The sequence below is a fragment of the Podarcis vaucheri genome (genome assembly GCF_965113315.1).
Source record: "Podarcis vaucheri genome assembly, chromosome: 1".
Classification (NCBI taxonomy): domain Eukaryota; kingdom Metazoa; phylum Chordata; class Lepidosauria; order Squamata; family Lacertidae; genus Podarcis; species Podarcis vaucheri.
This window is the reverse complement of record NC_138759.1, coordinates 97,827,526-97,840,755: the sequence shown is the minus strand read 5'-3', so window position 1 is coordinate 97,840,755 and position 13,230 is coordinate 97,827,526. Positions and strand designations below refer to the sequence as shown.

General features: G+C 42.7%; 1 protein-coding gene across 3 annotated transcripts in view; it reads left to right on the top strand.

Annotated features, from left to right (window-relative positions):
• DPP10 (dipeptidyl peptidase like 10) overlaps positions 1-13,230 on the top strand; it is a 589,554-nt gene that overhangs the window by 403,283 nt on the left and 173,041 nt on the right. For all 3 annotated transcript variants that reach the window (XM_082198124.1, XM_082198123.1, XM_082198125.1), the window contains one exon: positions 7,917-8,031. In XM_082198124.1, the coding sequence (XP_082054250.1) occupies positions 7,917-8,031 (115 nt within the window). The remainder of the gene's footprint in view (positions 1-7,916; positions 8,032-13,230) is intronic.

The window sequence follows — 13,230 nt, the reverse complement described above, 5'->3', positions numbered from 1 at the left end:
TCTTTGGAGGTCTGCCTTTCGTGGCTCTTTGTGACCTACGAATTAGCCTTTGGTCTTCAACACTCTCCTCTTCCTTCTTAGGAGAAAAGTGACCTATTGTGAACAATGGTTCTTCCAATTCCTGATCAGAGCTTTCAGAGGGTCGCATAGAGGCTTTCGCACTCTTGAAATCCTCTGAATCACCCGATTCAGTTTCAGACTCAGAATCAGAACCTTCATCAGTGGGTGTGGGTTGTTGTTGCTTATCCTCAGTCTCATCACTGTCATCAGGATAACATTGAAAAATTCCCACATTCTCCCCCCACTTGGCATTGTACTCAACACTTCTTGTGAGCTTAATTAGTTATATGTCAGGGATGTGTATACCTGTGAAGAGATCCAAGATTTAGAACCTCAAAGCCAAAGTGAGAGCATTTGGGTCAAAATTAAGGGAGAGAAGAATAACAGAGACCTCATTGTGGGAGTTTACTATAGATCCCCAAGCCAAACGGAGGACATAGATGATGCCTTCCTGGAACAGATGGCCAAGCATGCAAAAGGAAGGGAGATAGTAGTAATGGGGGACTTCAATTACCCGGATATTTGTTGGACGTCAAACTCAGCCAAGAGCATAAGGTCAAACAGATTCCTCACTGGCCTTGCAGACAACTTCATTGTCCAGAAAGTGGGAGAAGCAACAAGAGGAACAGCCATTTTAGATCTGGTCCTAACCAATGTTGATGACCTGGTTAGTGGGGTAGAAGTGGAAGGATCATTAGGCGCGAGTGATCATGCTCTTCTGAAGTTTACTATACAGCGGAAAGGAGCAGCCAAGCATACTAGGACTCAATTTCTTGACTTTAAGAAAGCCGACTTCATAAAACTTAGGGAAGTGCTGGGTGAGATCCCATGGACAACAATACTAAAAGGAAAGGGAGTTCATGATGGCTGGGAGTTTGTTAAGAGGGAGATACTAAAAGCACAACGTCAGGCAATACCAATGAGACGGAAACATGGAAGGTGCCTAAAGAAGCCAGGGTGGCTATCTAAAGAACTTTTAACTGAATTAAGATTAAAAAAGGATGTGTACAAAAAATGGAAAAGGGGGGAAACCACCAAAGAGGAATTCAAACAAATAGCCAGCACATGTAGACACAAAGTCAGAAAAGCTAAAGCACAGAATGAACTCAGGCTTGCTAGAGAGGTTAAAAGCAACAAAAAAGGCTTTTATGGGTATGTTCGTAGCAAAAGGAAGAACAAAGAAACTGTGGGGTCACTCAGAGGAGAAGATGGTGAAATGCAAACAGGGGACACAGAAAGGGCTGAACTACTCAATGCCTTCTTTGCCTCAGTCTTCTCCGATAAAGAAAACAATGCCCGACCTGAAGAATTTGGAGCAAATGATTCAGCAAAGGAAACACAGCCCAGAATAACTAAGGAGATAGTACAAGAATATTTGGCTAGTTTAGATGTATTCAAGTCTCCAGGGCCAGATGAACTGCATCCAAGAGTATTAAAAGAACTGGCAGATGTGATCTCAGAACCACTGGCAGTCATCTTTGAGAATTCCTGGAGAACAGGCGAAGTCCCGGCAGACTGGAGGAGGGCAAATGTTGTCCCTATTTTCAAAAAGGGGAAAAGAGAGGACCCAAATAATTACCGCCCAGTCAGTCTGACATCAATACCAGGGAAGATTCTGGAGCAGATCATTAAGCAAACAGTCTGTGAGCACCTAGAAAGGAATGCTGTGATCACCAATAGTCAGCATGGATTTCTGAAAAATAAGTCATGTCAGACTAACCTGATCTCGTTTTTTGACAGAATTACAAGCCTGGTAGATGAAGGGAATGCAGTGGATGTAGCCTACCTTGATTTCAGCAAGGCATTTGACAAGGTGCCCCATGATATTCTTGTAAAGAAGCTGGTAAAATGCGGTCTTGACTATGCTACCACTCAGTGGATTTGTAACTGGCTGACTGACCGAACCCAAAGGGTGCTCATCAATGGTTCCTCTTCATCCTGGAGAAGAGTGACTAGTGGGGTGCCACAGGGTTCTGTCTTGGGCCCGGTCTTATTCAACATCTTTATCAACGACTTGGATGATGGACTCAAGGGCATCCTGATCAAATTTGCAGATGACACCAAACTGGGAGGGGTGGCTAACACCCCAGAGGACAGGATCACACTTCAAAACGACCTTGACAGATTAGAGAACTGGGCAAAAACAAACAAGATGAATTTTAACAGGGAGAAATGTAAAGTATTGCACTTGGGCAAAAAAAATGAGAGGCACAAATACAAGATGGGTGACACCTGGCTTGAGAGCAGTACATGTGAAAAGGATCTAGGAGTCTTGGTTGACCACAAACTTGACATGAGCCAACAGTGTGACGCGGCAGCTAAAAAAGCCAATGCAATTCTGGGCTGCATCAATAGGAGTATAGCATCTAGATCAAGGGAAGTAATAGTGCCACTGTATTCTGCTCTGGTCAGACCACACCTGGAGTACTGTGTCCAGTTCTGGGCACCACAATTCAAGAGGGACACTGACAAACTGGAACGTGTCCAGAGGAGGCCAACCAAAATGGTCAAAGGCCTGGAAAGGATGCCTTATGAGGAACGGCTAAGGGAGCTGGGCATGTTTAGCCTGCAGAAGAGGAGGTTAAGGGGTGATATGATAGCCATGTTCAAATATATAAAAGGATGTCACATAGAGGAGGGAGAAAGGTTGTTTTCTGCTGCTCCAGAGAAGCGGACACGGAGCAATGGATCCAAACTACAAGAAAGAAGATTCCACCTAAACATTAGGAAGAACTTCCTGACAGTAAGAGCTGTTCGACAGTGGAATTTGCTGCCAAGGAGTGTGGTGGAGTCTCCTACTTTAGAGGTCTTTAAGCAGAGGCTTGACAACCATATGTCAGGAGTGCTCTGATGGTGTTTCCTGCTTGGCAGGGAGTTGGACTCGATGGCCCTTGTGGTCTCTTCCAACTCTATGATTCTATGATTCTATGATTAATTGTCTTAGAGTCAGTCATCATTATTCTGTAAGAACCTTTCTGATAACCTAGAAAGATACCATGCAATCCACGTTTGCCTAACTTGGAGCTTTGTGGCGAGTGAATCCACATGTCAGAACCAAAAATTTTCATGTGTTTGATGTATGGTTTCTTGCCAAACATCTTCTCATACGGGGTACAACCAATCGCTGAAGATAACCTGCGATTGTAACTGTAAACAAAACATGAGAGAGATTCGGCCCAATAACTCTCTGGAAGATTTGCATCATGCAGCAAGGTTTTTAACCCTTGAAGCAATGTTTGATTTGCCCTTTCGCAAAGTCCATTCTGCCATGGCGAGCGAGGACTGGACAAATCGTGTTGAATTCCTTTCTCAGTCAGAAAATCTTCAAACTGCTGAGAAGTGAATTCTCCCCCGCGATCTGTGAAAAGAATTTTTATCTTCTTACCATGCACATTTTCCAACCAAGCACAGAATTCCTTGAACCTTGGAAAAGCCTCTGATTTCTGCTTGAGATTGTACACGTAAATATACCTGGAAAATGTATCAATGAGAACCATGAAGAACCTATTGCCACCCAAAGAGGGCGATAGTGGACCGACTAAATCAGCATGAACAATCTGGTATGGTTCTGTAGCTTGCCTACTAGACACCTTACCTTTCGCAGCCATTTTCACCTTGTTTGCTGCGCATGCCTTGCACTTCATGTGGTACTTGCAGGGTTTAATAGTCATACCTTCAACCAAGGCAGGCATTTTAGATACTGCCTCAAAATGCAAATGACCAAATTTCCTGTGAAAATCATGAATACATCCTGCATGCAAACTTTTGTTAGAACCTGCAATGCAACAAGTATCATTCTGCATAACATCATCATAATACAAAACAAACAAACGATCAACACATTCAGCATGCAATACATAATCGTCTTTCTTTGTGATGGTGCATTTCTTGTTCTTGAAGGAAACGTCAATGTTGCGTTCATTCAGCTGCATCACACTTAGAAGATTGTGTGTGGCATCTGGAACGTAAAGTACATCCTGTATTGATAAGTCCAAACTGTGAAGAACAACAGTTCCGTAGCCTTGACTGGGAATCGTGTGGTCATCCGCCTGGTGAATCGCACCTTCCTGCGGTGTAAAAGACACGAACAGTCTCTTATCGTTGCACATGTGGTGGGTAGCTGCTGAATCAACAACGAAGAAAGATCTAGACGTCTTCTGGACCTTTGCGACCTTTGGAGTGAAGCGTGAGACCATTGCCTTGTGCTGCGTTGTCCTGGACACCGGACCTTTGCCTTTGCTTTGGCCTTTTCCACGCGATGAGCTTCCGCTGCGCTGCTCTGTCTTGGCCTTGGGATATCTGCATTCCCTCTTCATATGGCCTAGACGTCCACACGAGTAGCATTTCTCTGCCTTCAAAGCTTTGGCGCCCTCTGGTGGTTCCACTGCACTCTGGGATGACGTCTGTGAAGACTCCCCCATACCCATGCAGCTAGCACCCCGGCGATCTGCTTCATTCTGGATCACGGCAGTAACATAGGCTACTGTGAGCTGAGCAGTTGGTTGAACAGCAATCTGAGTGGCAACGGACTCCCAACTTGGACCCAAAGAATGTAGTATCATGAAGGAATACACAGCCTCTGGAAAGTTGAGTCCTCTCTGTTGCAGCTCATGTCTCAGATTCTGCATCTCCATCAGGTGTATACGCACATCTCCACCTTCAGCAAGAGCCATATCATGCAGCTTGGCATAGTAGTACATTGAGGAACCAGCTTCTGTCCTCAAGTGAGCCTCTCTTAAAGAGTTCCAAATTTCCTTGGCTGTGGTCTTTCCACGCAACAAACAGAGCTCTTCTGGGGATACTATCAATGTAAGCGTTCCCCTTGCTTTGGAATCCTTAGCAGTCCATTCAGCTGTAATTGGAGCTGGGGGGTTGTCTGTAATAACATTAAACAGACCTTCTTTCCGCAGAATTGCCTCTGCATATAGCACCCAGTTCGCGTAATTATTCTTATTGAGCTTAGGAATCCCAAAAGCATCAACCAGCTTTGCATCAGCCATCATTGCTGCTTTAATCGAGCTGCGTCACAGTACTGCAGCTTTTTTCAAAAGCACTTTTAAAAAGTACTTTCGCTTTCTCAGCCATTGCCTTAAACTGTATCGCGGCAAAACGGCTTTAAAAGTTCAAAGTCCAGCCATAAAACCATAAACTAGAAACTGGCAGGCTGCTCGGAGCATGAGCACATACCTTCATCAATCAAACTTGACGCGCAGAGCAGATAACGCGATCCGTTCCTCTGTACCTCTGCCGGCATTCTTCAGTTTGATTTACGTCTTTCTGGGCCCATAACCAAAATGTTGTTATTGCAGAGTCCTGTGCACAACGGAATGACGAACAGTACGTGCCACATGCTTAAAGTTGCTTTATTTTCAGTTCAGAGTTGAGAAATTACAAACATGCATCTTGCCTCTGCTGGAGCAGAGAAGCAACCGTCCTTCTCCTCGGAATAACGAACACCGAGAGAGCAGTGAAAAAACAGGAAACCAGTGTAACGTCACATCCAGCTTCCCATTCCCGTGGGAAAACCCAACAGTACTCTGACTGTGGAATGTAAACATTGTCTCGTGACAAGCACTTTGCTGCACAGTGAAGAGAGCAGAAACCAACATGCAGTATATTAATTTTCCAGCTGGCAGAATTCAGCAGCTAAGTTGCTTATTGGGGCAAGATGAATTGAGCATTTAACACCAATCCTGGTCCAACTGTAGTAGGGTGCCAATTAGAGCTCAATTCAAAGTGCTGGTTTTGACCTATAAAGCCTTAAATGACTCAGAATTGTAATACTCAAGGACTGCCTCTCCTTCTATGAACCCTGCAATCATCATGAGGTCTTTCTTTGTGTGCCTCCTCCGTGAGATGTCTAGAGAGTGGCAACATGAAAATTGGTCTTTTCTGTGGTGGCTCCCCATTTGTGGAATGCTCTCCACAGGGAGACTCTCCTGGCACCTTTGTTACGTGTATTTAGGCACCAGGTAAAAACTTTCTACTTCAATCAGACCTTTGGCTGATTAAACAATTTATGGCCTTTTAAACGTGTTGGTGGGCAGCAGGTAGTATTTTGTGCTTTTATGTTATAAACCACCCTGTGATCTTCGGATGAAAGGTGGTATAACAACAACAACAACAACAACAACAACAACAACAACAACAACAACAACAACAACAAACAATTTAATTAATTGCTTGCAGAAAAAAACCTGCTTTCAACTACATTAACCTAGAAAATCACAGGAGTAAAGTGATGAAATCTTGGATTATTATACTAGCATACTGTCCTGTCTTGCCATTTTCATGCATGAATTATAGTGGAACCGAAGCATGCATGTGCAGAATGGGTGGGGGAGTAGCAACGTCCAATGGTATTCTTTTTTGTGTAACATCATGCCCACTAGTGTGAGTGGAATTTAGTATTACATGCTAGAATATCGAACATTATTTAAATGTCTCCACAGTCTGCTGGCACCAGTGGCATTTAGTTACACTGATGTTGTTTTATCGTGTATGTGCATGCACACACAGTTGGGCCCAATAACAAAATTTGAATCTCCACATTTAGTCAGTAGTTTATCTACTATTTAGTAGGATTAGAAGTGGTGCAGTATACCCCAGGAGACTCCGTCATTGTGCAAGGACCCCTGAAGCAGCGCCGTAGCTAGGGGGTGGTGAGGTGGGCGTCCCCCAAGGGGACAGATGGGGGGGGAATCAGCTAAAAATATGTCCATTAAAATATTGATTATTGTCTCATGAGAAAAGGTTTTAAATAGAGGGTGAATTGAATGGGTGGAGGTTGGGGGAGAGGTGGAAAGAAAAGCTAATTTGTCCATGGCTAGGGGGTGCAATCTGGACCGTTCTGCCAGGGGCACAAGATCACCTAGCTATGCCTCTGCCCTGAAGTATGAAGAACTTTAAACTTTTGCATGCTACTTTCAACCAAGCAGTCCATGTAGGCCCTATGAGTCTGAAAACCACTTGCAAGCTCCATATCAAACTTTTAGGGCTCCAACAGAATTTGCAATTTCCCCCTGTCCTTAGCAAGTCTGCCTCCTTGCTAGCCCCTGTATCATAGCACAGATGATAATTTTAGTTGGTTAATTGGTTCTTTGGTCTATAAGAATGTAACAAAATTTGTGTTAGCTCTTTGTTTTCATAGCATGTTAAAGTGATATAACAATATAAAATCTAGCACAGACTTTCTTATTCTTCTCTTGCTGTCTTTTTATGATAGGCAGAGAGAATTAATTTTATTGCAGGATTTTATTTAGGTCTCTATTGCCTAGTGTGTGTAGGAGTTGGGGCACACACAAATCCTAGAGGAAGCTATATTCTTGGAGTTCTAGAATTGCTACTACATAATAATGTTGATTTTTATGAGTAATACAAGAGCAGCTTATAAAACATATCATGATATAAATAAATGATGTTCAATTTAAAATGGAATGACCAGATCCTCAGGCAACAAATGTTTATTTGGTTCTGAATAGGACATTTAGCACTGCACACTAAAAACCATGTGTATTTAAACCATTATGGCCTACACCACTTCAGGTGGAATTATAGTAAATTGCTGTATTTTATTTCCCTAATTATCTGGTGAAATGCTAGTTCATGTTGTCCTGAAGTTTATCTTCAGTACATTAGATCTCTATTCATATTTTGACAGCACTCTTATACCCTCAATTTGATTATTGTTTTGGTGTGCATGTCTGGGGTTGGTGGGTAGGTGAGATTTATTTGTTATTTAGAATGAATTACACCTCTATAAATAATTAAATTAACTCATGAGAAAGAGCTCTGATAACTGAATCTCATACTGTTTGGTGTGAATTGTGAAATACTGTTTTTCTACCTCCCTCCAGGAACTTGGAAGCAACAGCCCACCACAGAGGAACTGGAAGGGAATAGCAATTGCACTGCTGGTGATCCTAGTCGTATGTTCACTCATCACAATGTCTGTAATTCTTTTAACACCAGGTAGGATTTATTTATCATGTACTTACCCTATTATTGAACCAGATGTATTGTATTTGTTTTGTGGGCCCAAGAACATTGAGCTTGCAGGAGTCAAGGCTGTTGATACAATTAGTAATAGACAGGACAAACCACTTGGGTTGAAATCAACTTTATTTATTACAGATGTCAGAAGATCTTGTCTCTAGGCATTGGGCTTGCATCCCAAATCAGTCAACCTGGTCCACTGGTTGATAGTTATGTTGGGATAGATCTTATATTATGGACCACCCTATGGCGCAAATACTACTGCTCTGGTGAAGAAGGCCCAGCAGAGAATTTATTTCCTCAGACTTTTAAAAAAGAACAATCTGAGTGAGAGACTGCTGGTGTCCTTCTACCGAGGCTCCATAGAGAGCATACTTACATACTGTATTTGTGCTTGGTTCTCCAGTTGTACAGCTAGGGAGAGGAAGGTGCTCCAGAGGGTCATAACCACAGCCCAAAGGATTATTGGTCGCCCTCTCCCACCTTTGGAAGAACTGTACGGTTCCCGTTGCCTTAGGAAAGCAAACAACATCCTGCAGGATCCATCTCACCCGGGATACAGTCTGTTTGCACTACTGCCTTCTGGCAGGAGGTATAGAAACATCAAGTCAAGGACAAATAGACTAAAAAACAGTTTCTATCCAAGAGCTGTGGCCTTTTTGAATGCTGTAACTCGATAGTGAGACCTGGGAGTTTGTGATGGGTGTGGGTGTGGGTGTGGTTGGAAGGTGGTTTGTTTGGTTGTTGCTGTTGTTTTGCTTTTGTTGTTTTTAAGGGATGGCATCCAATTTCGTTGCACTTGTGCAATGTTGCACTAGTGTAATGACAATAAAGAATCTATCTATCTATCTATCTATCTATCTATCTATCTATCTATCTATGATGCACATCTGAGACTCCTGAGAGTCCCGTGGACTGCAAGAAGATCAAACCTCTCCATTCTTAAGGAAATCAGCCCTGAGTGCTCACTGGAAGGACAGATCCTGAAGCTGAGACTCCAATACTTTGGCCACCTCATGAGAAGAGAAGACTTCCTGGAAAAGACCCTGATGTTGGGAAAGATGGAGGGCACAAGGAGAAGGGGACGACAGAGAGAGATGGTTGGACAGTGTTCTCGAAGCTACTAACATGAGTTTGACCAAACTGTGGGAGGCAGCGGAAGACAGGAGTGCCTGGCGTGCTCTGGTCCATGGGGTCACGAAGAGTCGGACACGACTAAACAACAACATGATGCACATCAAATCAAGACAGTGCTTTGAGAAGCCATTAGGTCTCTGTGTGTGGGAGTCTGCAGCATGTCCACCTCCATCTGGTGGTCTGGACAGAGCACCCCTATGCTGGGGGTACCCCAAAACATGGGTTGTGTAGGGGAGGTAGAGTCATGCCTGTCCCTTCCAGCTAGCCCAGGGGTCCAATTCCAATGTCTTCTCTGCCTGAAAGTTCTGGTAGTTGCTATGAAGTAGACAAAACCCCAGACAGGCCCAGTTTATCTGCAGGCAAATTCCTCACTGGCCCTGAATAGCAAGGTCCCTGGAACGTCCTGACCAGGGCAACCATGGAATAAAGGGATGGGAGGATGGGAGTTCAAAAGCCGGCTGCACTGCATAGAGCAGGAGCAACCAGTCTTTGTGCTTGAGCAGCACACCTGACTGGATACACCCAGAGGTGGTCTCCAGTGAGGTGTGCCACCCCAAAACCCACCCTGAGACAGCCCATGTTTGGGCAATTTAAATTTGAAAATTTGATTGACTGTCCCCACGGCTGTTGTGCATTGGCCACATGGACAGAGGGTGCCCCCTCCCTTCTGCTGTGGCTTGCCGCGGCCACACCAGACTGCAACCTCTGCTCCAGGGAAGATAATCTGGCATTTTCTGTCCCTTTACATGATTTTTTCTTTTTGTATATTTTAAATACTGACTTCTTTACATTCAAGCCTATGCATAATATTCACAAAAGAAGCTTGGTGAAAGAAGGTACATAGGATAATGATCTTTTCATTTGTCACAATGCTGCAACAACAACAACAAACAACAGTGTGAAGCTTTATGACTGCAACTAAGAGACAAAACAACGGTAAATTACTTGTTTGGCTACACTTAGTCCTGTTGCATCCTGGATACAATCATCTCTTTAAAAATGAGGAGAAAATCAACGCAGCCTCACAGTATGATTTTGGTGGTGGCGTGTTTAGCAGGTGAAGGTTGAGTGTTTCTTCATTGATTCCTGGAATCTGGTGACCAACAAACATATATAGCACACTTCTTAACTTAAGTGTTGGCGTTAGTATTATTGTAAAGTCAAGGAGAATATTCTGAAGCTGTCTCTCCAGCTCTCACACACACTCTTCAGATATAGTTATGTAGCAATGAGCAGCTAGAGTTCTGATATCCAAGCAAAAGTTACGGGAGCTTGTTTGTGAACAAAATTTTAGAAGAGCAGAAGGAGTAGGGTTCTACTCTGCCTGCCAGTCTCACTATAAGGATGACTTGGTCCCAAACCAAACTGAAATTAGACTGGCACCGTAATAATCAGTCTACAGAAATGTCTGCATTTGTTCCACCTCAACGTTGTCAATCACTTCCCTAGAAAGAAAGTATTTGTGACTGAATGATAGTTGTTACAATGAATTGGATCCAGGACTGGCTTTTTCAGTTGTTGCTGTGCCACTACCTCCTTTAAGGTGACAGGCACCAATCCCTCATGCAAAGAAGCATACTCAACTTTCGGGACCCAACCAATCAAAATAGGTTATTTTGCAGCAGTACACAGAACACATACAACTGGGCCAGTTATAAACAAGAATCTGCACCTGAGGTATGTAGATAATTGGTCTGATTTGGCCAAGTAACTATGGGCTTTGGGTTGTGTGGTCAGAAACTTGTTTGATTGATAGAGGACAACAAAATCTCTTTATAAATATCTCAGTTATAGTGGTTCTAATCCTACCTATGGAACAAAGTCCAGAGATTAGCATTGAGAGAGTGCTTTTTCACAGCCTGGGTTGCTGCAGGGCACTATTTTGATGTTATTTAATATTTACATGAAGCTGCTGGAGATATCAATAAAAGTTTTGGGACAAGGTGCCATCAGTACAGTGATGACATCCAGCTCTATTTCTCCATAACATCTGAATCAGGAGAGGTTGTGCAGGACCTGGACTAAGGCCCGGACACAATGGTGGGATAGGTGAGAGAAAATAAACTGAGCTTGAATACCTGCTAGGTAGAGGCACTGCAGCACAACTTCTTATGATGTGTTGTTAACAGAGGACACCTTTATCAATGGCATCTTTACAGCCCAAACCCTGATTTACAGATTTGAAAGAATTTCGGTGATGGGATGAAGAATGGAAGAAACAGCAGCAGAACAATTGCACTGTTAGGCATAAAGCAAAATAATTATCAAAACTATAACTATCATAGCTTGTGTCTTATCGAATCCCAAGGAGCACCAGTTTGAGGGCCTCAATACAGCATTTACTGGATATAAGTAGTTCACTAGGCCTGCTAAGGTCTGGAAGTCGGCAAGAAGGAATAATAAAACAGATTGCAGGAGAACACTCCAAGTACTCTAGTTGTATGTTTGATGCTCAGTCTTCATGATTGCTTAAGTCAGATTACATGACCACATTCCAGCCCTTGAAATAATGTCTAGCAAATTAGGGATAACTGTAGTGCACACCCAGTGTTTCATGGGCTGTAACAACTGTGGATGAGGGGTATAAACTCTTTCCAAGAAGGACTGGATCATTGTCATGGTGAACATGACTATGAACACTTTCCTGTTGGGCAACATTAGCTAAATCTCCTGCTTAATTTTCTGCAATCATGATTTTGGATTTTGGTGGAGCTTTTAAACAGCTCAGAATTCTATTCTGGCTTGCAATCTATACTCAGTATCTATATCTTCAAATTTTAAAATCTATCAGCCAGTTAATGAATTGGGAAATGTCATACTGTCAATGAATAATTCAGTATAATCTTGAATGGAGATGGAAAATGCATAGCCTATTGTGAAATGTGAGAATAAACATTAAGGAGAAAGGAATATGCTCCAGTAAGAGGCAAGAAATATAAAGTATGCATATGAATTCACAAAGGTATCAAAAGAAAAGTTGCCCTGGTTACAGAATTCAGAAAGTTTTTGCAGTTTGAAGGGGAAATACTTTTACTGCATTGTATAAACTGCACATTGTGAATTTGTGAGATTTCTGAAGCCAGAACAACATTTATTGAAACGTTAGACAAAGGTAGCAACACGGATTTAGTACAAAAAAAATAAAAGGTTGGACAGTGATGTGATGTGAATTTTCCAGCTTACATACAAAAAGATACATCATTTTTCAAGAGAATGTGTGGCTCTCAATACCATCTTCAGTAATGTTATATGGTAAGGTATATTTTCAAAAACATGCAACAAAGCCAGCTTTTCAGAATCTTCAACAAAGCTGCTACATCTGTCTAATGGTTTAAAGGATTCTCCCCCACTCTCAGTGGTTTCATGAGATTCTTTTAGGGTTTTTTAAAAAGTGCCAGTTATATTTAACATTTAGTGATTTTCAAATAAATTTACAGAATCCTGATTTGAAGATGATTATAGCAAAGAAACAGGGAGCTCAGAAAATGTTGCCATAGAGAGGGGGAAAAAAACACCTAATTAATTACATGTATTGTGAATATTAATGCTTCCTAGGGACCAAAACGATCAGGTGGCAGGTAAGAGCTGTTTGGCAGGGGAACAGATTCCCATGAAAGGTGGTGAACTCTCCTTCCTTGGAGGTTTTTAAGCAGAGGTTGGATGGCCATCTGCCATGGATGCTTTAGTTGAGATTCCTGCATTGCAGGTGATTGGACTAGATGACTTTTGGGTCCCTTACAACTCTTAAGATTCTATGATTCTGTGAAATTCCAGTAGACTACTAGCTTCTGCTGTTGACCACTACTAAATGAAGGAGGGAACCCAGTAGCCTTACTGGAGGGCATCCAACCTTACTGGAGGCAGTGGAGGCACATGAGCAGTGTGGTGGCAAATGGCTGCTGACTCAGTAATAGTGCATGGTATCAGCATGGCCACTGCCTCATGACATCCTTTGGAAATTGGGGCCTGCTACCTTTTCTAGCAGCATTCAGTATTGGATTGCTAGTGCATGGTGGAAGGCGTATTAATACTGTTGAA